Genomic DNA, 27,316 nt, shown 5'->3' on the forward strand with positions numbered 1-27,316 from the left:
AGCTAACTTGTGTAATGGATAGAGCACACTGGATTTTGTTTTTGTTTTGTTTTTTTTAGGTTTTTGCAAGGCAATGAATGGGGTCAAGTGGCTTGCCCAAGGCCACACAGCTAGGTAATTATCAAGTGTCTGAAGCCGGATTTGAACTCAGGTACTCCTGACTCCAGGGCCAGTGCTCTATCCACTGTGCCACCTAGCTGCCCCAAGTTTAAATACCACCTCAGACAAGTAAGTATATGACACTGGCCAAATTACATAATTTCCATCTGCCATAGACTCCTCAGCAATAAAGTAGGGAATCACCTACCTCACAAAGTTGTTTGTGAGACACAGTCTCTGTAAAGCATTTTGAAAAAATAAAATGCTACATAAATATTATCTTAATTTTATTATCCTAAGAATATGGAGATGAAAACAAAAAGAAAGTGAAAACACAGAAAAGATTTTTCAGAAAATGTGCCATAAAATCACAGTTCAAAAGTCCTCGGCAGACAAACCCAACTCACTAATAACTTGCTCACAGAGATAAGTGATTCAGAAGGACAAAAAATGCTCAATGATTCTATTTTTAAGGATATGGAAACTAACAAATAGGAGAGAAAAAGAAGAAAAGGTTTTGAGTGTTTTACGTTACCACATAACCACTATTATTTGTTGTTCTGTCACTGCTGACCCATTGGCAAAGATACATAGTGGTCTGTCATTTCCTTCTTCAGCTCATTCAACAGATGAGGGAACTGAGGCAAGCAGGGTCAGGTGACTTGCCTAGAGTCACACAGCTGGTAATAAGCATCTGAGGCTAGATTTTAATTCAGGAAGATAAATCTTCCAACCAGGTCACTGAATCACCTATATTCTAATAGCTAACATTATTGGGTGATTCATCATTTTCACACTGTTGAAAAATATGGAAATAAATGTAGCAATTTGAAAAATCCCTTTCTCCTGCATCCCTGGTTCTACTCACCTTTGCTTATGTCATGTGATGACATGTAATTTTAATAAATACAATAATGTTATCAATTTCAAGCTCATAGCAGACTCTTAATAATTACTAAATGAATGAGGACAGCATTTCAATAGTAACTTTTAAAAAACAAACTCTAATGCTATCTATATTGAATGATGATAGATCATCTTTTTCTATTTAAAAATAAATATTATTCATTTTAGACATTTTACTCAAATTTCTATTTACCTGTGACCAGATTTCCAAAACAAGCAGCATTTCTTTCATGCCTATATAAATAACAGCAACCTACAAAAAGCATTAATGAGCTCACTGCATTTCTTTGTAGTAAATCCCAGAGTGTGTAACCCTGTCCTTCACAATCAGACATAAGCCAGGTCCGGAGGCTCATTTATCCTTCTCCACTGGTGGATAAGTCAAGACAACACAAGGAAGATCCTGCTCCTAATCCAAATTTCTAAAATATAACTAAAAAAGAGAAAAAGACTGCAGATCAGGGATTGTATTGTATGACTAATACCAAGCTTTTTAAAAACATTTCTATGAAAGGAAGCTTAATGGCATACATGGTTAGATCAGAAACAGAACCAGGGGCTAGAAAAACACATCTGAGAGGAAATGAGGCACTTTGTCATTAATATGGATACCCTAAAAGAACTCATCACAAGCATAAATTCAGCAAAAACTCACTTTAGGTGCTTTGTAAGTAAGAGATACTTTACAAATTTTAGTTTTTGAAAACTCCTACTGTTCATATACCATATGACCCACTAGTGACCATTAAATAATTTCCAAATCAATAAATCCATTTTGGAATTATCTGCCCATATTTAACGTCTGTAAATACCACTCACTTGATCTCTTTACAGACTTAAAACTGAGATCCAGAAGCCCCAATCTTATAAACACCATAAAACAACAAGAAACACCAGTATCATATACCCCTTTCACTAAATTATAGCCCATTACTTAAAAATAAAGAATTATAGGAATAGAATGAATACCAAAATATATCAAAAGAAACCCTTTTCTTTCAGCCCAGGTTTAGCCAGCCTCATAGTAAGGCTCCTCTTTAGCACCTATTACATAATTAATAAATATTTCCTGAATTGAACAGTGGAGAGGAAGTTGCAGAAGGTTGGGAGATATTCCAATATCACCAGTCTTGTCAGTCTAATGTATTCAGTGTTGTTTATTGCCTTTTATACCATCCTCCCTACCATCTACTCCTGGAACTCTGCACCACAAAGAATAACATAATGCTTATGAGCCATGGAAAGATATTTTAAGAAAGCAATAAACCCTGGGTGATATCAATGGGACTTGGAGCAGCCAGAAGACCTGGCTGCTGTCTGCCACTGACTGGCTCAGAGACCTTGGACAAGTCACTTAACACGAAGGCTGGAGAAAGAATATAACCTCTGTGTGTCCCTTCCACCCTCAACAATTCATGTTTTTGTGTTAATATTCAGACCTGGTAAAACCAAGTCCAGTCACTCAAACTTAATCAGAGCCAGTATATGCCTGACGTATGACTAAAACCTCCATTCTCCTGACTCTTAGGATGGCTCTCTATCCTCCAATATCACATTACAATTCCTGCTCAACACCAATGCAAGTAAAAGAAAATCATGCTTTTGTTCATGATCACAACAGTTAGACCAAGTATGACAACCTTTTTAAAAACAGCAACATTATCTATGGACTTTAGCACACAAAAAAGTTATGAGACCTCATTCTTCAAAGGCTCTTTCTCCACCCCATAAATAGTTTAGTATATCCCAGATTATAAGTAGTTCTAAGAAAACAAATCAGCCTAAAACTAGGTAACCATTTAATCTAGAGGAAAGCTACCATTGTAACTTTCACACTCTCTATGCTAGTTATTTAAAGGTATCCCTAAGTGCAACAAACACCTCAACACCACCTTGCTGGTACCTTGGTTATTTTATTCCTGTCCCTTGACAAATGCTACCTTTTCCCTGTTCTCTCGCCTTCTCTAATTTGGGTTTTGAATGTATTAGGAGAAATCATGTCAGAATCTAATTAAAGTACAACATACAGTAATGACTTTGACAGCTTAGCAGTACTGTTCATGTTTGTTATCTTATTATTTCTGTTCTTCCTAAAACATCACCAGTATCAATAGGTCAACTTTCAATAATTTCTCTAAAAGGTTCACAAGCTGTCCAGGAATCTTGATGGATCTAAAAGACGCTCTTTCACATTAAAAGTATAAATTTTCAGGCCTGAAAGTCAGTATCAGTAGTGAGGCATTGTGACTAGTCAATGAAAATGTGTGCTCACTACAAATTTAAGGAAAAAACTTTAAGTGGGCAACTAAATAAAAATATACAAGGAATAGACTCAAAAAATTCTATTAAGATATTAACTGAATCCTGTTATTTCTAGGGATTATATAGAATGTTTATATATGTATCTAAGTATGTATAAAGACACAGACAGCAATCCAGAAACTTACTTTGTTAACACTGTTGAGATAATGAGGCAAATAATTTGAACCATGACTATAAATGCAATTTACTGGTTTCTGCATGCCTAAAAGCTGGCAATAAGCATTAAGAAACTAAGAGGTAAAACTTAACAACTTAAGCAACCAATGTGATAATGAGGTTAAGTAAATTTATAATTTAGTCAGACTTTTGGATAGTTGAAAAAACTTTAGGGTATATCCTCTGAACATATGGGGTAACTTAAATGACATCGCACTCATCCTCCAAATCCTTACTCAGATCCATGTTAATCTTCCTAGTAGTCAAATAATTTACACTTCATTTCAAAGGTTTCTGTGCCCCATACTATTGAGTCTTATCTGGAGACAAGATGAACTGATTAAAAGTCTATTGAGCTAAAAGTGAGGAAACCTGAGTTTTTAAGTTCCAGCTCTACCATCACCTAGCAATTCAACCTTTAACAAGACATTTACTATCTGTGTTCCCCAGTTTTTTTTACTACTGAAAGTGACAAATATTTTGTCTGCTTTGTTCAAAACACTGCTGAAATGCTAAAATGAAATCTTGTAATTTTCACCCAATAGCATTAGCACACTCTCAGTATACAAACTCCTTCCAACAATGTACCCTGGCAATTTCATTCATTCAAGTAATCAATCCCACAGGCATACAAGGTAAAGATCAGTTCACTTGTATCCCCATCTTAACCTTTTCTTGCTTTTATGTAACCTTTTCTTGCTTTTATGAAGTCCATTGTTTAGCTTTAGAGCCATACAAGCAGGAAAAGTAGCCTGGCATTCAAGGTCCCAACATACTATTCCAGACTAAAGTACTCTTCTTAACATACTTTGTATTCTAAACTAGAAAAAGCTTTTCCCTGGTCCTGATCTCAATGCCTTCATATCCCAGAATAGACTCCCTTCATAACTCCTATTAATAATTCTTAAATGATGAACTTCAAATGCAAAGAGAGACATATATTTCCAAAATGAGACTTTGTTTTGCTGAACTATTCATATTTGGATGAGGGCTTTATTTATCAATTTTGTTGTTGTTCAATGGAGAAAGAGGAGAAAAGTAGGAAAGAGATAATAGATGCATGTAATAATAATTTTTTAAATTTCATTATCAAGGTTTTGCTCAAATTCCACATCCTCCATGAAGTACTTTGATTCTTATTACTCCAAAGCAACAATTTCTTCACCAAAATTCTCATTTCTTTTTGTTAAACCTCTTTAACTAATTCATTATTCTAATTGGTACAATAGTTATGTGTACTCAAGTCTTACTTGACACTGAACTGTAAATTCCATGAGGGCAGATTAAAGTTTCATCTTTGTATTCCCCAGTACCTAGTACAATGATATGGATGTTGATATTTGATAAATATTGAGTTACAGTGAATGGGAATGTACTAGAAGAACACAAATTATGCAAATCTACTGGAGAAAAAGAACAGCATTTTTAAAAAATGAAATTACCTAGAGTAGCAGAGATATGAGTTTGTCATGCAAAGATTAAGGAATTAGAAGGGTAGGGATCAATGAACTTCAGAAATCTCAGGAAGAGGGAACATTAAAACTATTGAAGTATTTCAGGGAAAGAAAATAAATATAAAAAGGGAAAGGATCATAGATTTTAGAGCTTGAAAGGACCTTTGAGATGATAAAGGATTAGTATTCTTAATACTTTAGACAACCCACTTATAATTTAAAGTGGAAGTCTATGGCATTAAATAGTACATGTTTTGACTCATATAAGAGATCTCAAATACAAGATTAAGGATAAAGTTCTTAGATAGAAAAGTCTCAATCAACCCTTTTTGGTCCCAGTGAACTGATAAGGAGGATGACCTTAGGTAACCATATGAATAATATATCAGGTTATCAGTTCCAGTATCTTTTAATTCCTGATTTTAATTCTCAAATATAATGATAATGAAAACAACTTTTGTAGCCTAAGAGCCTTTCCATCAGTTCATGTTTCCTCCAAATAAGACCCAAGAGTGGGTCACAGAAACCTAGGAAACCAAGTGTAAATTATTTATCTGCTAGGGGAATTAACAGACTTTAGGAAAGATCTGGAGGAAGATTATGATGTCATTAAAGCTATCCCTAATGATCAGAGGATATGCCCTATAGTTTTTTCAAATATCCAAAACTCTGACTAAATTATAAATTTAATTAATCTTATTATCAAATTAGTTGTTAAATTTCTAAGCTTTACCTCTTAGTTTCTTAATGCTTATTGCCAGTTTTTAAGGAAGAAACCAGGAACTATTTATGTTTTATATCTGTAAAGATTACTGAGGAAGTATGGAAATCCATTTGTCCTTTCTAAGACAATACCTATGATGCTTAGTATTGTAAGGGTCAAATAAGATCATGAAAATTTAAGCACTTTATAAACCTTAAAGTATCAAATCTCAGTCATTTTCATTATCATTACATTTAGAACATTAAACTCAGGAATTCAAAGCTTAGCCAAGTGATCTTTCTTCCCTCTGCCTTCAACAAGCTACTTCTCTGGGACTCAGTTTCCTCAAATGTAAAATTGGAAAACTATATGATATGATCATTAAGGCTCCTGATTTTAAATCAGAATAATCAAGACTTTGTAGTCAACAGAAAAGAGACTATTTAAACAGCATTCCATTTCAAAGTGTTAGTTCTAGACTAAAGAGTTTTCAGCAGTTCCCTTAATCTTTACCAAGGATTTTTGGTGCAACTTGCTAAATTTCTTGCTGAATTCTACAGTTTAGTTCTTTGTTATTGTTACCAAAAATTTCCTCATTCCCATTTGTCCCTCCTGCTAAGTGAAAGGGGTATCACAGTTCTAAATTACTTGACAATACAGTTAAGTTAAACAAATCAAAAACAAACCTTTACAGAATTTTTTTTTGTTTGTTTTTTTAGGTTTTTGCAAGGCAAATGGGGTTAAGTGGCTTGCCCAACCTTTATAGGATTTTAGTCAAAGAAAATTTGAACAAGATTTTTCCCTCTCAGTGTGACAAAGAAATATCTCAATTCTAAATTAGTTATTCTTATTTCTTCTTGAAGTATTTTGGTGAGAGAAAAGTGAAATCACCTGATCTTGAACAAACAGAACTATAATTATCAGTAGTTCTGAGTTATCTTAACCATTATTTTAAAATCCAGTCAAAAGTTCTGAAAGAACTGCCTGGAAGGCAATGAAGCCCTTACCATTTTATAACTTAAAAGCTATTCAGGTCTGGATATGGCTGATGACAATGATAATGGAGTTTGATTTGGCTAAATACCTAATCAGTTCTCAGTTCCCTCCACTCTTCTCTATTTCCACTATTAACACTTCACTATATCAAATTTACAGCTGTCCCAGACTAGTGCAATTGTCCTCCCATCTACACTCTCTCATTCTTCTAACCTGACTCATGGCATTGTCTAAATAATCTTCCTGGGCAGGGATCTGCTTTACATATTGTTTCTCTACTCAAAAATCTTCAATGGCTCAATAAAGTTGGAAACTCTTCTGACTTACATTCAAGGCCCTCCCTTTCTGGTTTTATCACAAAGCACTTTCCTCCACTCACTCTAATGCTCAAGTCTATACAGTCTTCTCTCTGTCCTCTGATCCTGTTTCATTATGTACTACCCCCTTTCCATAATCAACAGTCCAATCAAGCTGGCTTCCTCTTTGTTCCTCAGACATAAATGTATACCCCACATCCTATCTGTACCCCTTTTCACTCACCCTCTCCCATTGTCTCTTTTCACCACCATCTCATAGAATTCCTTTCTTCTTTCAAGACTCTGCTTAAGCACCAACTTGGTTTCCACAGAGCTTTTCCTGATTCTCACTGCCTGGCAGCTCCTTCTCTTCCTAACAACCTTGTTATTTATATTGTATTTATTCTGTAATAAATTTATAATACATGTCATCTTCCTTTATAGAATGAGGCCAGGGGCTATTTCATTTCTGCCATTATATACCTAGTACCTGACATAGTTCTCTAGCTAATAGCTAATAAATATTTGACCATTAGCTACCTAAGCTCACACTATTCCTCAGGCCAAGAAAATGTCGTCTCCCTTAACCTACTAATTTCCTACTCATATGTAAAAGTCCACCTCCTCCACAGTGCCTTCCCTGCTTAAAACAAGCTTCCTCCTTGACTTCCTTCATAAAGCACTGTGTTTCAATCCACTTAATCAAGTAATGTTAGAAATTAGTTCTTTTTTTATTTTCAATACTATTTTATCCCTCCTGTATTATAAGCTCCATGAAGGTAAAAATCACAGCTTATTTAGACTAGCTCCCTCACTGCCCAGAACTGTTACATTCTAGACTAAAAATAATACTGATGTAAGATTGTGCCCTTTTATGTACTAACCTTTTTGTGATGTTAAATTTATAATAAAAGGGAAAAAACTAAGTTACTAATATGAAAAAAAATGTCTCTAAGATACACTTCACTTCTTAGAAAGGGCTCTTCAGTCCTGGAAAAAATCACAAAGCAGGAAGATACAATGATCTTGTCAACATCACTGTAAAAAAAGCATTAAAAGTTCAAAATAATAACAACTCTGAGAGTGAAAAGAATTGTTCTTCACATACATGCATATATATGACATACATATACCCCCTCCGCAACACAATTCTATCCCTAGCATGTACTATCTTCCTCCACTAGAATATAAGCTCCCTGAAGGAAGGGGCTGTCTTTCTTTTTTGCTTATAATAGTATTCCCAAGCCTTTGAAACCACTGTCTGATACATAGTAAATGCTTTATCTGATTGAGTAAATACATATATAAAAGGTGCTTTAAACACTCCCTTTAAGAAGGACAGAAGTGTCATGCCCCCCACCAAGGGTGCCTCTTGGCCCTGTCTGCCTCTCTCTAAATTCCCAACCCCCTGCTTTAGCCAGAAATACTGGGATGCTGACTAAATGTACATCACAGCTCCTACAGCCACACCTCTCACAGGGCTCATGATAGGCAGTGTGCTGGGGAAAAAGAGCAATGGATTACAAGTCAGGACTGGATTGGAATCCTGGTCACTTTTCCTCTCTGGGCCTCATATCTCAGCTGTAAATCTATGTTCCCAAGGATCTAGACAATACCTTTCAGTTTCCCTCAAGTCTCACCTCTAGAGGTCATTGCCTAGAATTTCAGCCAACAGGGTATCAGTCCTTCCAGACTGACCACAACATACAAAAATCACAGAATCATAAAAAGATCTTAGAATCTTTCTAGTCCAATTCTTTTATTTTACAAATCAAGAGAAATTCACTTTTATGATTTTCCCCTGCACTTGATTTATTAAATGCACTGTTTTATTACAATCATTGTTTTGTATGTAAGTTCTAGTTCCTCAATAAAACTAAGAGCCTTGAGGGGAGGATTATCTCTTATCCTGAGCAATCTTCTCTTCCTGTCCTGAGCCCAAAGAACTAATCAGGAGAATAATCAATAAAGGCTTCCTGGACTAAAGTTGGAGGAAGTAGTCAAATGGCTCTATACCAAATGTCCTTATCCCAATGTCCTCAGCCAGAAAAAGAGCGGGTGCCAAGAGGCACCTCGCCCATCAAGGTCCTGCCATGTTAAGACTCAGACGGTCAAACAGTGGTTTGGCATGGACAGTTTATGGAATAATCATAAATCATCACCCTTGCTATTCAAGTTTATGCTCTTTCCTTCCTGGTCTAAAACCTTAAGAGGTAGCAACCTATCAGTCAACAAGCATTTACTATTAAGTTTCTATTTAACCAGCATTTTAGCCACCATATTAGGCACATCAGAAATCAAGACTGTTAATATGTAGAAGTCAGTACCAGGGATCTTCAAAGAACTTCAGTCCTACCACCTGCAAGAAGCTTCTCCCAGTCCTCCTTCATCTTACTATCCTCCCTCTGAGAGTATCTCCAATTTATCCTGACTATATCATGATTCTCTGTTAGACTATGAGCTCCTTTGGAGCAGAAATTACTTTTTGCCTTTCTTTCTATGCCCAGTGCTTAGCATAATATCTAGAATATAAATGCTGGATGACTAATTGAATGAATTAAAAATCTTTTGTCATTTACTTCTGGAAAAACATGACCAAAAAGATTTTTAGATTGGGCCTGTAGGGAAAGTGGATAATACCAGCAGAATGAAGTAGGAATTATACAGAGAATGAATAAAAGGATTCAGCCATAAAAAAAGTCAAATGTTAATAGACAAGAAAGGGATCAGGGCATTAGGGCTAAAAGGGACTAACCACATTTAACAGACAAGAAACCTTAGGTGAAGTAGAAGAAATAAATTGTCCATAATCACACAGGCAGTAACAGAGTCAAAATTATATCACAAGTCCTAACTCCAAATCAGTTCCCCTCTCTGGCTGCCTCCACCTACATATCCTCTCTCTCTCTCTCTCTCTCTCTCTCTCTCTCTCTCTCTCTCTCTCTCTCTCTCTCTCTCTCTCTCTCTCTCAGAGTGATAACCAAAAAAAGGCAAGCCACATGGAGTTGTACTACTATGTTTCATATTAGTTTATCTCAAATTTAGCTAGAACCAAAAAAAAGAGCCTAAAAGCCAGGAGATGAGTTTAAATTGCAAAGTGACAGGAAAGATAAACTTAACACCAGACCCACCCAATGTAATGAAGTCATGTGAATCCTATGGCCTTCAGCACTTCAGATTACTATAAAATGAAGAGCAAACAATTAGACACATATGCTTCAATATCTTTAGGCATAGTGTGTGATTATTATAGTAATATTAAATATGTTAAATAAGCAGTATATAACATACTAAGAATGAATTTTAATCTAGTTCATTTTTGCTGGATTATGAAGGTTGGAAAGATGATCAAAGGGAAAGAAATTACCAGCTCATTGGGGGCAGCTAGGTGGTACAGTGAATAGAGCACTGGCCCTAGAGTCAGGAGTACCTGAGTTCAAATCCGGCCTCAGACACTTAATAATAACCTAGCTGTGTGGCCTTGGGCAAGCCACTTAACCCCATTGCCTTGCAAAAACCTTAAAAAAAAAAAAGTACCAGCTCACACTTATATAGTGCTTCCAGTTTTATAATATTCCTCACTATAACAACCCTGAAACATGGAGGTAATAATACCTCTTGTCTTTAAGAGAAGGAAAATTCAGTAGAGGTGAAATTTAATTTACTTTAAATTAGATGGGTTCAAAAATGACACTGTCATTAAGAAATTTTAGATATCTTTGAACGTCTGGTAAAGAAAACTGTTGACATATTTGGGCAAACTTGTCAAGAAGTTTCTGTCTCTTTCTTTTAAGTTATGGTTTTATGTTAAATATAACTGTGAAGCAATGTCTTCAGCTTGGATATAGTTGCATTACTTCTCTTTTTTTGAGTTAGAAACAGATGCACAGAAACACACAGACACAAAGACCCATGCAGACACAGGCACAAACACACACACCCTCTTAGAACTGAATATGCTTTTCAGAATGGCCACCTCTCTGGCAAGAGTCAGCATTCCTCTGAAGCATTGTGCTTATTGGAAAGGGTTCAACAGGGATCAAAGAATACCATTTACTTCCCAACTGAGTTAAAGGAAAGGATTAGTTCTGATGAGTTATTTGTTGGGTTCTATTCGTTGCTGACCTTTATTCACCACCTCTTCCACCCCTAGAGACACATAACAAAATTAAAGAAACAAGGAAAACTGTATAGTGTTTAGCAACTCTCCCATTTGTGAAACATTTATTCTTCAGAGACAAAACCCTCACTAAGTTTAAATCACACTCATGAAATTCCAATCAGTAAAAAAAATCACTTATTTGAAAATAAATCTGTGAAAGAAGCAAGCTGTTTATAAAAATTCCCCTAATGCATTCAATAAATCATAGAGCCAAAAATTTCTAAAATAACACAATGGATTATAACACAGGTTCTGGAGCTAAACAACAAAATACGAAGAAGTCAGAAGCAACAGTGACAAAAACTAAAAGGAACAAGGACAGATGGCTATTGTAGACTAGAAGAGGGAAACTGGAATTAGAAAGTACTGGCTGTGAGATTTAGGGAAACTGGGTAGAGAATGAAAGGACACTTGTAAATTTAAGGGAGCAATTAAAGCTGTCCCTGGCAGAAAAACACTTTAGAGCACTTTCTCTGATTGAGATTGCTGCTTCCCTAGTCTCTTATTACCTGCTCCACTACTCTCTCTACCACTTAGTCAATATGGTATTATTATGTTTCTTTACATCATGCTTCTCTCTTTACATCTCACAAAAACATGCTGGAATAGAACAGGGACCTTTGTACCAGAAGCCTCAAGTTCAAGTTCCATCATTTCCTAACTGAAGTCAGAAACAACCCATACAAGAAAGTTAATCAATCTGTTTGTTTTCTTATCTCCAAAATGGAAATATCATTGTACCACTGACTTCCTAATTGCTGTGAAGAGATAATATATGTAAAGCATTTTGTAACAATAAATTACTGTTGATGTAAGTTCCTGCTCTCACTACTTCTGGATACACACATAAAGACAACTTAGTCACAAGTGATCCAGCTAATATTATTTTAATAATAGACAGGAAAGAGATCAAGGCATTAGGGCTAAAAGGGACTAACAAGTGATAATAGTCTATTATACCACATTTAACAGACAAAAAAACTGAGGTGAAGTCGAACTAAATTGTCCATAATCACACAGGCAGTGATAGATTCAAAACTGTATCACAAGTCCTAACTCCAAAATTAATTTAAAATCAATCCATGTGATTTGGGAGAATAAGGACACTCTCATCTCCCAAGCAACCCAAATTAAAACATTCCAATCAAATTTTCTCTAAATCTATTCATCATGAAGATGATTCTGGCAAATCACAAACTCCTCCAATATATTGTCAACTCCCCTAATTTTTCTAGGCATGTAACCTACAATTTGGGGGGGAAATGCTATTTACCTATCTTATCTTGTTTAAAAGTTGAGCTCCTAGAAGAACAGAGATCTTTTGGGTTGGATTTTCTAAAGAAAATCTAACACATACTAGGTATTCAATTTCTGTAACTAGATTCTCAATAAAGTACTTATAATCAATGCCAACAGGATTGAAAGACAAAGAAAGTATAGAATCCAAACAAAGATGCCTGCCTATTGTTTTCTTTGGGGGGGGGGGTTGCAAGGCAATGGGGTTAAATGACTTGCCCAAAGCCATATAGCTAGGTAATTATTAAGTGTCTGAGTCCAGATTTGAACTGAGGTCTTCCTAACTCCAGGGCTGATGTTCTATACACTGTGCCACCTAACTTCCCCTTATTGTTTTCTAAGGTTTTTGTAAGGCAAATGGGGTTAAGTGGCTTGCCCAATGCCACACAGCTAGGTAATTACTAAGTGTCCGAGGCCGGATTTGAACCCAGGTACACCTGACTCCAAGGTCGGTGCTTTATTTACTACACCACCTAGCCGCACCCCCCCTTATTGTTTTCTAACAGTGGTGAGTGAAAATGATTTGAGGATGAATGGTAGAAATATTCAGAAAAGTCATTCATACCATTCTGTTAAAAAACCAGTCCTATCACCTGATGCTGTCCTCCTGGCTGCTTCTCTGTGTTAGCAGAGGCTAAAAAAAGTTAACTTGTATATTAACAAGAGTGCTGGGCACTGGTCGAAAGATCTGAGTTCAAATACAAATTCCAACACTTATGATCTGTAACTGTTATTGCTTAGTCATTTTTCAGTAATGTCCGACTCTTCTTGATCCCATTTGGGGGTTTTCTTGGACAAGCCACTGAAGTGGTTTGCCATTTCCTTCTCTAGCTCATTTTATAGATGAAGAAACTGGGACAAACAGATAAGTAAGTTGCCCGAATCCAGTAAGCTGAAACTCAGGAAGATAAGTCTTTCTGATTTCAAGCCCAGAACTTCATTCTCTGTGCCCACCTACCTGCCTCTACATGACACCATAGAACAAATCACTCAACTGTTCTAAATCTTACTTTCTTCATCTAAAAATTGGAGCTAACAATATTACTTATACTTCCTGCCAAACAAATTAGAGGAAAGAGGACTTTGTAAACATTAAATCACCAACTACAATAAACATCTATTCGTGCATATGTACATATATCCACATTTAATGTATACTTTTGGGTTTTGATGGTATTACAGATTATTTTAAAAACCTGAGAAGTAAAAATTCTGGGAATTCAGTGGGTAGAAAAATAAACTCTACTTTTTTGTAATTTTGAAATAAAAACTTAGGGACATCAATTGTTGAACAAGATAAGGTTATTCAATAGTGTTAATGCAAACAAGAAGATGGTATTAGGAGAAGCACTGTTAGATTAAATTCTCATTCCCTCTTGGGTATGCTGGTTCTAACTGAACTATAGGAAAAATTTTCTCTAGATTGAGGATATATGGGGCAGCTAGGTGGCACAGTGGATAGAGCACCAGCCCTGGAGTCAGGAGTACCTGAGTTCAAATACAGCCTCAGACACTTAATAATTACTTAGCTGTGTGGCCTTGAGCAAGCCACTTAACCCCATTGCCCTGTTAAAAAAAAATGTTAGTAGATTGAGGATATATGATAATACAACTGGAAGAGACTTTGCATGTCATCTACTTTTATTTGCAAATCAGGAAACTGAGGCAGATAATTTATGGAGATGACAATTTGTATTGAACTGATGTTTTTGTATCATTTTATTGACTAATTTTCTAAATTAGTTTGTATTCGTCATCTCTATCATAATAATTTTTTAAAATATAATTTGATAATTACTGGTCTAAGACTCTAATTTAAGAATGAAATTCAATTTGCTTTTAAGAAGCTTGGAGGAAGGGCGGCTAGGTGACCCAGTGGATAAAGCACCGGCCCTGGAGTCAGGAGTACCTGGGTTCAAAACCAGTCTCAAACACTTAATAATTACCTAGCTGTGTGGCCTCGGGCAAGCCACTTAACCCCATTTGCCTTGCAAAAGCATAAAAAAGTAAAAAATAAAAATAAGAAGCTTGGAGGACAATCAGACTGTTAGAAGTCTTTGTTGAAATAATCTACAGAGGGACGGCTAGGTGGCACAGTGGATAGAGCACTGGCCCTGGAGTCAGGAGTACCTGAGTTCAAATCTGCCCTCAGACACTTAATAATTACCTATCTGTGTGGCCTTGGGCAAGCCACTTAACCCCATTTGCCTTGCAAAAACTTTAAAAAAAAAAAAGAATCTACAGAGTCCTCCCAATCTTGTCCTACATAGTTTTTTAAAAATAGAAATTTATAATCTTAAACCCCCAAATTATGAATTTTTTTCATGAAAAGCTATGTCTTCAAATAGAAATTTTGATAAATTGGATAAAATTGGGTAAAAATTCATTAGCAAATGAATAAAGGAAAATGAAAGTTCTGTCCACGTCAGATCTACAGATCTTTGGATAAACTGGAAGAGTAAGCAGTGGGAAATATGAAAGATAAGTAGAAATGAAATCTATAAGATATTAAAGAAGTAACATGAACAAGGGAAACAGAAGAATGGGGATAGGGCAGTTCTGAAAGGTCCAAAGAAATCTGAGAAGAGTACCATAAAATGCCCAATTCGCTATTACCATAATAGGGACGCCAATGTCGGGCCACAGGAGGTCCTCTGATGGAAGCTTAGGGGAGTTCCATACAACCACGACCTTATTCAGGTAAGGGAGGCCATTCAGCCTCTCTAAGGAGTTCATGAGCACCTCCTCTCGTTCATAAGTCAACATCACTACTGTGAACTGCTCTCTTGGAACATTACCACCAAGTGCTGCCTGGAACTCCTTGCCAGAACCTCCTGCTCCTCCACCAATGGGTCTGAATCCAGTGCCAGAGCCAAGAAATTTGGCCTCTGAAGGCAGAACAGGGTCAAAAGGTGTGTGTGGGAAAAGGTGGAAAGGCCCTGGGGCCGAATTCCAGTTGCGATAAAGGTCCGTGGCAGTCAGGGTAAAATTACGGAGGTATTTTGGAGAGGCATAGGGTGGTTCTGTCTCCACTGGCCCCAGGTCCAGATCCCCATTATCTGCCATGTTGGGGTCAGTGCCTGCCGCTTTGCCTGAGCGATGGGGAATCTCAACAGCTGCCTCCTCCCGGATGGGAGCAGCTGGGATCTGGATGCGAGTCCTGACTACTGCCAGAACTGTGCTGAAGATACTGTCAATTGTGGAAAAGTAGGTTTCCCACAGGAAGCGACCCTGGCGCCTCATGGCCAGCAGATCACTATCAGAGAGGCTGCGCAGCAGGAAGTGGACCTCCGTGACCCGGGGCTTGGGCACCACCAAGGCTGCCTCATTCCATCGCAGCACATCCTGGTAGGGAAGCTGCACCTGCTCCCCCAACACCACTGGAATTGCCCCAACTTCGAGCGCCTCAAAGAGCCTGGCAGCACAGCCAGCAGAGATCACCAGGTGGGGATCACCTGGTGTAATGATCAGAGCAAAAGTGGAAAGTTTCAGTAATTCCAGGCGATCCTCCCTCTCCCCACACAGTGCCCACTCAGTAGGTAGGCTGGGTTTGGGCTGGTTCTTACAGGTGAACTCAACCAGCACCTGGTCAAGTTTGCTGTCCTGGACTGCTTTCAAGGTGGCAATGATTCGATCATCATAGTCAGCAGGAGGGTCACCTTCCATCTCCTCTTCAAAGGAACGGGCCTCCTGAAGGCTGGACCGTAGAGACTCAATTTTCTCCCCTTGGAAACTGAAGAGATACTTTCGTTTGACTGGCACCTGTGGTGGGATCTCCAGGAAGTTAGGCTCCGACATAGCATGGACCAAAGGCGAGATGACTATATCAAAGCCGGGTCGGTACTGAGCAGCATAAAAGCTGGACTGGGCCACCATGGCTCTCCCTGTACTGACATTATACAGTAAATTCTGTGTATTCGACTTCCACGACAGGCTGATGAGGAGGTGGTTGTGCCCATCTGTCCGCCAATGGGGCAGAGAGTACAACTGCTGCTCCAGCTCGGCAGGCCGTAGACCCAACGGCTCCTGCATTTCTCCCACCAGAATCACATACAGGCAGGCAATGTCGGCATTTTCTGTCACATAGACATTAGTTCGTGCTGTGGCTTGAAAAGCCTGCTTGACCAGGGGGTCCAGAGAGCTGCCAAAGGCTAACTGGTCACTATCATAGACATAGACTGGGAAGCCAGAAGTGAGTGGACAGCGAGAGTAGTCAAAGCAATTGTGTAGCCTGCAACTACGGAGAAGTTTAGGAGGAGGCAGGCCAACATCATCTTTTTCTGGTAATAGTCGGATGGGTAGGGAGAGTTTGGGTTGATTTTGGGCCATCAGCTCTTTGTAGGAATGCTCAGTTTGGCTGATGACATTCTTGAGCTGGAGCAGGTCTTGTTTGGCATTCTCAATACTCTTTTTACAGGCTTCGATCTTCAGGTTGAGCTTTGCAATTTCACTGTTCAGTTCCTGTCGTTTGGCTTCAAGCTGAAGGAGTTCCTCACTGACCGACTCACGGATGCGACAAAGGTCTAACACGTGCTTCACTTCACACAGCTCATTGCCAGCTCTTGGCCCAAAGATGCGTTTGCCTGCTTCATCTGCCTCATCCAAGGTGGTAAGATAGTAGTGGGCAATGAGAGGGAAGAAAACCAAAATGATGAAGAGTGTGAAGCTGAGCCAGGTGAGCCGGATGCGATTGGACCACCGCAACATCCAGGTTTGGCCTCCATTCCCCACTCCCCCATTCCGCAACATGGTATAGCCCGTCATAAGTCTCTGTGTGACACCTGCCCCCTCGGATCACATTGGGTCAGTAGCCATAACCACATAAGTTTCCAGTAAACAAGTCAACCTCTTCCTCACTCCTCTCCCTAAGAGTTAGTGCATTGTCTCTACGAGGCACCAAATAAAATGGAAATTTCATTTTCCTCAGCTGTCATGGAAATAATCTTTGGCCCTCCTGCAGGCTCTGAGTTGTGGCTGTGGATCCAGGAACATGCCCTCAATCTCTGTCAAACAGGCAGAGACATGGTACTGCTGTGGGGAAAGAGAGGTATCTGCAGATGACAGCCAGGGAAAGCACCCCAGAACCAGGTGGCCTTGCTCAGTTGCCATAACTCCTGCCTGTCGATGGGGCTGCCTGAAGACTAGGCATAGTTAGCAGACACAGTCAGATGGACCGAACAAAGTACCACTTCTGTCTTGTCGCTGTTGACCTTGGTAGGTGGTCAGGTCTGAAAAGGAGAAGAATCATTGTCAGCCTTGCAGAAATTAATTAAAATAATATTTTTATAGGCCTATCTCACACATTTCCATGAAGAATATAATCAGGAATCTGAACATAGCTTGGAAACACCACAAGTCCAATGTCTTGTATTGTTGTTTTTAAATTTATAATAGAGCACCGGCCCTGGAGTCATGAATACCTAAGTTCAAATCCAGCCTCAACACTTAATAATTACCTAGCTGTGTGGACTTGGGCAAGCCACTTAACCCCACTTGCCTTGCAAAAATCCTAAATAAATAAATACATACATACATACATATATACATTTATAATAAGGAACTATAATAACAAGAGTTCCTTTTCCCCTACAAAATAAATAAAACAAAACAAAAAACTTTTAATCTCCACTATAACTTCCTTTTAACAAAAACAATAAAAAACTGTATCCTGCATCTTAATTGAGTCTAAAGCATTAATGCAAGAAGATCATTTTTAGATTATAAGGAAGTTTCACACAGTGTGCTACCCCAGCCCTGGGCTTTGTTTCTTGGCAAACAAAACATCCTTTCTCTATAAGCAAAGTGGCTTCAATCTTCCCTGACTCAAAATATATTGGGAAAAAGCACAGCATTAGGGACAAAAGGACATAAAGTCAATTCCAACTCTGTTACTTATGACCATATAAACTTAGACAAAATCCTTCGACTTCTGGGTCATAGTTTGCCCATCTGTAAAAACTAGGAATTGGGCCAATATGACTAAAAAGGAAAATGATCAATGTGGGAGGGAATGTGGGAAAACTGGGACACTAATCATTCTGGAGGAGTTGTGAACTGACCCAAACTTTCTGGAGAGCGAATTGTATTAAGTCAAAAGGGTAATAAAACTATGCATACCCTTTGATCCAGCAATATCACCACTAGGTCTACATCCTAAAGAGATCACAAAAAAGGGTAAAAAAAACTCACATGTACAAAAATATAGCAGCTTTTTTCAAAGAGGCAAAGAATTGAAAATTGAAGGGATATTCATCAATTAGGAAATAGCTGAACAAACTGTGATAAATGAATGTGATGGAACACTACTGTTATATAAGAAATCATGAGAGATGGAACTTCAGAATAGCCTGGAAATGGGGTAGCTAGGTAGTACAGTGGATAGAGTCCAGCCTGGAGTTAGAAGGACCTGAGATCAAATCCAACTTCAGACACTTAATATTCATTTAGCTGTGTGACCTTGGGCAAGTCATTTAACCTCATAGCTTTGACCCCCCCCCAAAAAAAATAATTCCCTCAGAATAGTCTGGAAAGATTGGTATGAACTGATATTGAGTGAAGTGACAGAACCAGAAGAATAGATACTAACAGTAACATAGGGTGATGATCAGCTACGGTGGAATTCGTCATTTCCACAGTATAATAATCAAAGACAATATTAAAAACCTTGTAATGGAGAATACCATTAATATCCAGAGAAGGAAAATGAGTTTACATGCAGGTCAAAGCTTACTAACTTCAATTTTTAAAAGTTATCTTATGAATTATTGTTTTTTATCTCTATTTTTTTTCTTCCATTTGGATATGCTTGTTCTTTCACAACATGAATATTAATCATATAACCATATTAAGGATCTATGTTTAGCATGGAAATAAATATAGAGCCCAAATTACATTTTTTTTCTTTTTAGGGAGGGAGAAGAAAGAGAGGAAGGGAGAGAAAAAAATATAAAAATATGACTGTTGAAAACTCCTGTTACATGTAGTGGGAAAAAATAAAGAAAGAAAAAAAGAAAAGAAAAAAGTAGAGATTGGAATATACCAACTTTAACATCCCTTCAGTCATAAATGGAATGATCCAAAAACAAGAAGAAGAGAAGACTATTTAGGACCATGACAACTATTTATCAAGTTCAAAGTTTCTCATAGCAACAGATACACAACCCTAGCATGTAAGAGGAAGGCTTGGTTCTGGATAGGCTTTAGCAAAGACAGACTAAGGAGTCTACCCTTAGCATCTTAATTTAGAAGGACATAAAAGATGGCATCAGAACTAACCCAGTCTCTTCTGGGAATTCTGACTGAGAATAATTCAGGGACAAATTAATTCCTCTGGTGGTATAAATTGCACATGTCCCAGGGATGAGCTATCACTGAACTGGCCTTTGGGGTTATAGCTTGCTTTCCCTAATTAAATTTCCTTTGCCCATCTTCCCATCTCAGTTCCTTTATTTATCCCCTAGCACTTGGGGAATCCATCTAAACTCATAACTGATAGATATACTGACTTGTACATTTTTTTCAAATAACTTGTATTACTTTTTTTTTTGTTTGTTTGTTTTCAAAGCAAAGGGTTAAATGACCTGATTTGAATTCAGGTAGTTCTGACTCCAGGGCTGGTGCTCTATCCACTGCATTGTCCCTATTATTACTCATGTTATTTTTTTTAATTTTTTTTGATTAAGGCAATGGGGTTAAGTGACTTGCCCAAGGTCACACAGCATATTACTCTTAATAATGATAAAGATGAGGAACCTAAGATAGAGAAGTTATGCAATTTTTCCACGGTCACATAGCTAGTAAATGACAAAACTGAGACTCACATCCACAATTTTTTACCACAAATTACTTATACTGGGGGAAAAGCCCATAATTTCCATTTTCTTTTGTTATTCTTCAAAAATAACTAAATGCAATTGGCGCTTATTAGTTTCCTTGATATTTCCTCTACTTTAGCCTACATCACATACTGTCTATTAAAATACAGTCATACCTAGTAGTAGCGTAGTAGACAAACTCAGTCACCTTCAGATTTTGCCTTTGTTGGCAGAAGAACTTTAGAATTGAAAAAGAATTTACCTTAGACGTCATCTGCTTTTATAAATAAGGAAAATAAAGTTAATGTTTTGTCTGATTTCACTTAAAATGCCATCTAGATAACTCAGTGGGTAGATCACTGGGCTTGGAATCAGGAAAACCAAGTTCAAACCAAGTCACAGACCCTGGGCAAGTCACTTAACCTCTTTTTGCTTTAATCCACTAGAAAAGAAAATGGCAAACCACTCCATTATCTTTGCCAAGAAAACCCTATTGACAGTATTGGCATGCTATGATCCAAAAGGCCATAAAGAACTGGACATGATTCAATAATTGAACAGCAACTATTTCACGAAACAAGAGTCTAGAAAAATTCGAGTCATCTAACTCCCTCACTAGTGTCTTCCCACTGGTGAGAAAAGAACTTGGACATATCCTATTCTTTCTCAGTTATCTTTTCTGTACCTGTTTTCACTACTGTCAAATAGGATTAATGCACTTGAAGAATATACCTGTTGTACCGAAGATAAAAGACAACAAAATACGAAAGTAATTTCAAACTGAAAAACATCACCGTAACTCATTCTCAAGATGCCAAATGCAGCAAAACATCTCCATTCTTATCTTCTACCTCTAATCCAACATGACTCAGCACATTTCCTGTCTCTCCCAATTTTATTTATTTATTTAAATACTTATGGATAAACTATTATATGCTAGTAATTGTGGAGGATAAAAGTGCTTAAGGTATATTCCTTGACACGAAAGAGCTGAGACTCTAGTAGGGACAATTAATACACATATAAATCACTATCTTAATAAGACAAGAGGACAGAGAATTACTATTACAAGCAAGGGAGATAATCAAAGCAGGGATTTAGGAAATCTAAATATCCCTATAGGAATAGGATTTTATCTGCCATAAAATATCTCTTTTTGAGACACTCAGGCTTGAAACTTTGAAATTAACATATCTTCTCCTTCTGCCTTATTATTGAAGTCACTTACAAAACATTATTGATCTTGCTTCTTGCATCTATCGCTTTTATACTCAATGACATTACACTGAGAACATAGGAAACATGTCTGGCACTAGTCATCCAACTCGTTTTGTCACACCATGTCCATTCTGAAGTGCTGTGACTGGTTTCTCTAAACTCAGTCTTTGCTTGATCCCCTTCATCCTGGATGACAGTTTTCTATTAAGAAATTTGCAAAGGCTGAGACCATAGTTATCCCTTCCACATTACTACTTTCCCCTATCACACTTTTGATATGTTGTAGGTCAGCATAAGAAATTAAATGGAGATTTTGGGGGAGTTTATGGAAAGCACAGACAACACACAAAAGCCAGCAGCTGATACAGAAAAAAGTTTAGAAATTCAAATATGCATAAAATATATGTTCAGTATTATATAATATCTACCCAAATTTTACAATAAAGTATTATAAACACCCCATAAAAGAAACAGAAAAAAAAACAGATTTCTTATCTTGTATAGAGGGCTAAAATATTTTACAAGGATTTTCCAGATAGTAGGGGCATCATATCCCAATCTTTTCAATGTGGAAGGAATAACTGTATTTCTTTTATTTTTTTTTTTTAGGTTTTTGCAAGGCAAATGGGGTTAAGTGGCTTGCCCAAGGCCACACAGCTAGGTAATTATTAAGTGTCTGAGGCCAGATTTGAACCCAGGTACTCCTGACTCCAGGGCCGGTGCTTTATCCACTATACCACCTAGCCGCCCCCTGTATTTCCAGTAAGATTAAATGTAAACTTTTCTGCATCTCTAGTCATTTTGTGACCCTCTTAATGATCTAATTTTATGTTCCACATTTTCTTATTCTCTCTACTAATTTCCCCAATTTCAGTCAATAGTTAGGTATGAGGCTCTGGTATAATCCAGGAGAAGCTATGGATCTGAACTAAAAAAAGGTTCTTTCCTCAAGAATGAGAAAGTGAAACTTTCTACTACTGCACAAATTTTAAAAATTTATATATCAAGAGTAGATATGAAAAGATTCCAATCCTACTCCTTTATAAAAACTTAGAGGTGCACAGTTGTGGAATACTGCAAATATTTTCAGATGTTTTCAATATTTGATCAGTTTAACTGATTTTTCCTCCCTCTTCTTTCTCTATTTTCCCCCCTTAATAATTATTTGTTATATGAGATTGTTCTGTGGGAGGAGTAAGGGGAAAGGGTACTGAGAAAGCTGAGAACCAAATTTAGAAAAAACAAATTTTCTGATGTTTGTACAAAAGAGAATCAACCAGGAAGGCAAGATAATGGAAGGATATGCAGACAATAGAAGGGAATGGGAGGACTTGTGCATGTAAAGGGTCTGACCTTGACAAGGAAATTTTTGAAGTTGCAATGAGTAGCAAAAACTATTCCAGTCCTCAACAAGGAAGTCTGAGTCATTAGGTAGAGTCAAGATGGGTGAGGAAAAGTACTCATCTGAGTTCTCCCAAATTCCCCTTGTAACAATTTTAAAATTAGACCTCAAAATGTATGTTGTAGTGGCAGAACCCACAATAGGCCAAAGTGAAACAGTTTTCCATTGCAAGACAACTTAGATGGTCAGCAGGAAAGACCTGTCTCACTAGGGTAAGAGTTGTCCTCATTGGGGGAGGTGGTGAAGGGGGGGAAATTGAATCAGCAACAGTGGCATAAAGAGATCTCAATCCACAGATGTTAAAGGGGTCAGAAGGAGGGAACAGAGGACACTTTAGCTGGCATTGGTGGCAGAACTGTATTATATCACCCAGGTGAGAAGGAGCAATAGTATTCTAAAGCATGTAGCCACAGAGGACACAAACTCTGGTCACAGTTTCAAGGTAGTGAAGAATGCTTGTTGTCACTCCTAGACCAAAAAAGCAGTGACCTACATCTCTCCTTAGATCATTTCACCTTAGAAGAACTAAAAATTTAGAGCCCCAGAATTAGTTCTCAAAAAAACAACATAACTTAAAGCTTAGGACAATTCCCCCCTCACTGGGAATAGAATCTAACTTTAACAGAAAGCCAAGAAATAGGCTGAAAAAAATGAATATACATGCAAAAAAAGAACCTGACCAAAGAAAGTGACACGGTAGATCAAAATAAATGTAGAAGAAAACATCAAAGTCAAAACTGCTACATCCAAAGCCTCAAAGAAAAATGTGAATTGGTCTGAGATTTTCAAAAAATAAAAAAAGAACTCAAAAAGGATTTTAAAAATCAAATAAGAGATAAAAGAAAAATAAAAGAATCAAGAAAATCATGAAATAAGAATCAACAGATTAGTAAAGGGAACATTAAAAAAAAAACCCTGAAGAAAAAACATCATAAAAAAATAGAATAAACCAGATGGTTTCACAAAAATTAACTCAAGAAAAGATCATCTTAAAAAATAGAATTGGCCAAAAGGAAAAAAGAAGTACAAAAACTCCCTGAAGGGGCAGCTGGGTGGCGCAGTGGATAAAGCATTGTTCCTGGAGTCAGGAGGAGCTGAATTCAAATCTGCCCTCAAACACTTAATAATTACCTAGCTGTAAAAGTTATCTTATGTGATATGTAATTTTGTAATTTCTTATATTTTATTTTTTTATTTTTATATTGTATTTTTTCCTTATATGATTTTTTTCTATTGTCATTTTTGATCAACATAAAGCATGGCAACAATGTAAAGACAATCAGACTGCCTTCTGTGGGGTGGGGGAAGGGAAGTGAGATTGGGAGGAAAATTATAAAATTAAAAAATACAATAAAAATAAAAATAAATAATTACCTAGCTGTGTGACCTTGGGCAAGTCATTTAATCCCATTGCTTCACAAAAGCAAAAAAAAAAACTCACTGAAGAAAATAATTCCTTAAAGGGAAAGAGAGGGATAGCATGGGGTAAATTACCTCACATAAAAGAGGAATGAAAGAGCTTTTACAATAGATGGAAAGTTGGGGGAAGGGTAACAAACAAAGCTTAAACCTTACAATCATTGGAATTGGCTCAAAGTGATAAGATACACACTTAGTTGGATAAAGTAATCCATTTTCCTTACAAGGAAGCAGGAGAAGAAAGGAATAAAATGGGGGAGCTGATGGAAGATTGGGGGAGGCAATAGTCAGAAGCAAAAGACTTTTGAGACACAGTGAAAGAGAGAAAAGGATAAACAGGATAAAATAGAATAGGAAGAAATATAGTCAGCAATCATAAATATGAAAACTTTTTATAGCAACTCTCCGATAAAGGTCTCATTTCTCAATGTATAGGAAACTGAGTCAAATCTATAAGAATCTCTATAATGTCATTCCCCAGTAGATTAATAATCAAAAGACAAGAATAGGGAGTTTTCAGATGAAGAAATCAACACTATAAATAGTCATATGCAAAAAAAAAAGCCCTAAATCACTATTGATTAAATAAATGCAGATTTGAAAACTCTGAAGTACCACCTCACATCTATCAAATTAGCTGATATGACAGAAAAGAAAAACGACAAATATTAGTAGCAATGTGGGAAAATTGGAATACTAAAGTACTATTGGTAGAGTTCTGGATTGATCCAACCATTCTGGAAAGCAATTTGGAACTATCCCCAAAGGGCAACCAAACTGTGCACACCCTTTGATCTAGCATACAACTACTAGGTCTATATTCCAAAAAGATAAATAATAATAAAAAGGAAAAGGATCAATATGTACAAAAATATTTAAAGAAGCTCTTTTTGTAGTTTTAAAGAATTGGAAATTGAGAGGATACCCATCAAATGACAGCTAAACATTTGTGGTATATGATTAGTATGGAATATTATTGTATTATAAAAAATGAAGAGCAGGATGCTTTCTGAAAAACCTGTTAAGACTTACATAACCTGGTACAAAGTGAAGTGAGCAGAACCAGGAGAACATTAAACAAAGTAATAGCAATATTATATGATGATGAGAAAAGCAATATGATGATGATGCAAAGCAATTCCAAAGGATTTATGATAAAAAATACTATTCACTTCCAGAGAAAGAATTGATGGAGTCTAAATGTAGCTTAAAGCACAATTTTTTTCAATTTTATTTTTCTTGGTCTGTGTTTTCATTTGCCACATAACTGATATGGAAATATGTTTTACATGATTGCACATAAATAACCTATACAAATTGCTTGCCATCTCAAGGAAAGAGAAGAGGGAAGAAGGGAGAGATTTTAGAACTCCCAATACCTTCAAAAATCTTGGCCTCCCAGATGATCAATTTCAGTTCCTATAACCTATAATATTAGTATACTCCAGCCTCCCATAAGAAGAAGGGTCACACCTTAGATCTCAGCATCACCTCTAACTGTGCCACCCTGCTGTGGATAATCTGAAAAATGGATAAATGATTTGTTAATTATTATCAGTGAAGTGACTTTGTACTATTAGAATCATTGTACTTCTAATTTGTGTGTTTAAATTTTTCCCTTTCCTTTGAACAAGTAATGGATCATTATACTTGATAGCAATACAACAACATGATGTAAAAATGAAACTAGCTCATTTCTGCTTTACCATCAACTTCTGGATCTTTTCCTCCTCAGTCTTAGGCAGCATCATACTTGGCACCACAATCTCTTGTAGCTCTAAAACATGGTCACCTGATTTGAAAGAAAAGAGAGAAATGGACACTGTTAGAAGAATGCATGACCAGTATCACATATGCCTATAATTCAATAATATGGTATGCTGGAAAGCACACCAAGAAGATCTGAGATTGGGGTCTGGAATACCATACTTATTAATGATAACACTCATCTGAGTCACAATTTTCTTATTTCCCAAATGAGAATAATAGTGTTTTCTCAAATTCAATTGGTACTACCTTGCTTTGCAATCCATAAAATGCTAATAAATGTGAACAATTATTTGAAAAAATAAATTTGATTAAAATGCAGAGTAAGGAATCACAATGAAACACAGTCCAAATTAACACGAGTCACCTGGTAACAATAATCAAACAGTTATTGCTGCCAGTTTGTAGTTGGACAGATTTGGATTCAGAGAAAAAAGAATAGAGCTCTGTTGGGTAACCATTCTTCAGCATTATTTTATAGACATTTCCCTTAACCTTCCTACTCAGGAGGTACCTTCTTTTTGATTAAAGTAAAGTTAACAACCATTGTCACACCAAAAGGGGGTAAAAAAAGTCAAACAACTGGAAACAACTAAACAACAATAAAACAATCCCTAGGAGGGAGGTGATATTATCTTCATTTTACAGATAAAGAAACTAAGACAAAACAGAGATGAAGGGACTTGCTCAGAGTCACAGCTAGTTAACCAAGACGACTTCAAATCAAGTCTTCCTAACTCCAACTTACCCTCTGATAAGTGTTGACATATTAATGTATAGTAACATGAGCAGTCCTAAAACAACCATCACAGAAAAATCTACCAAGTATTTATGATACCAAGAGCCCCTAGCTCCTAAGCAAAATGACAAATGGTTTTAGATTCTAGAAAAACAAGTAAAAGGAAGGTTTGTGGCAATTCTCCCATCAATCCTTCTCTAAGTTTAATCAATACTGTTTCTACTTATCCCCATCCAATTCCAATGGTGCTTCTTACCATGCTGGCATTCAACCACCTTTTGTTGTTGTTGTGGTAGAGTGAAATAGGGCTAGATGGGGACCTGGGCTCTTGTCTCTAAATGGTTATGGAATTTCCCAAGAGTCAGCTCCCCTCTCTGAGCACTGGCTCATCTGTCAAGAGTGAAGAGGGTTAGACTAGACACTGAGGTGATCCTAGTCAGTAAGACTAGGCAATGAATTAATTCCAGTCATTAAGTGGAGCTGGAATAGATCATCTTTAAGATTCCTTCTAGTTCTGTTGGACTTTAACTTTAGCACCTTCCCCCACACCTACATGTGTCCCCAAGA

The 27,316-nt window shown here is 37.0% G+C and overlaps 1 protein-coding gene across 3 annotated transcripts in view; it reads right to left on the reverse strand.

Moving 5' to 3' along the window:
* Positions 1-26,037, reverse strand: part of EXTL3 (exostosin like glycosyltransferase 3) — a 72,355-nt gene extending 46,318 nt beyond the window's left edge. For 2 of the 3 annotated variants that reach the window (XR_012473266.1, XM_074209187.1), the window contains exons 1-3: positions 25,950-26,037; positions 25,623-25,764; positions 15,007-17,618 (exon numbers count right to left, since the gene is read on the reverse strand). Coding sequence is in view for 2 of the 3 variants with exons in the window: in XM_074209187.1 (XP_074065288.1) it covers positions 15,007-17,154 (2,148 nt within the window). In the remaining variant the exon portion in view is untranslated. The remainder of the gene's footprint in view (positions 1-15,006; positions 17,619-25,622; positions 25,765-25,949) is intronic. The other variant, XM_074209188.1, reaches the window with a different exon arrangement.
* Positions 26,038-27,316: the final 1,279 nt, after the last annotated feature.

The sequence above is a fragment of the Macrotis lagotis genome, chromosome 1, assembly GCF_037893015.1.
Source record: "Macrotis lagotis isolate mMagLag1 chromosome 1, bilby.v1.9.chrom.fasta, whole genome shotgun sequence".
Taxonomy (NCBI): Eukaryota; Metazoa; Chordata; class Mammalia; order Peramelemorphia; family Peramelidae; genus Macrotis; species Macrotis lagotis.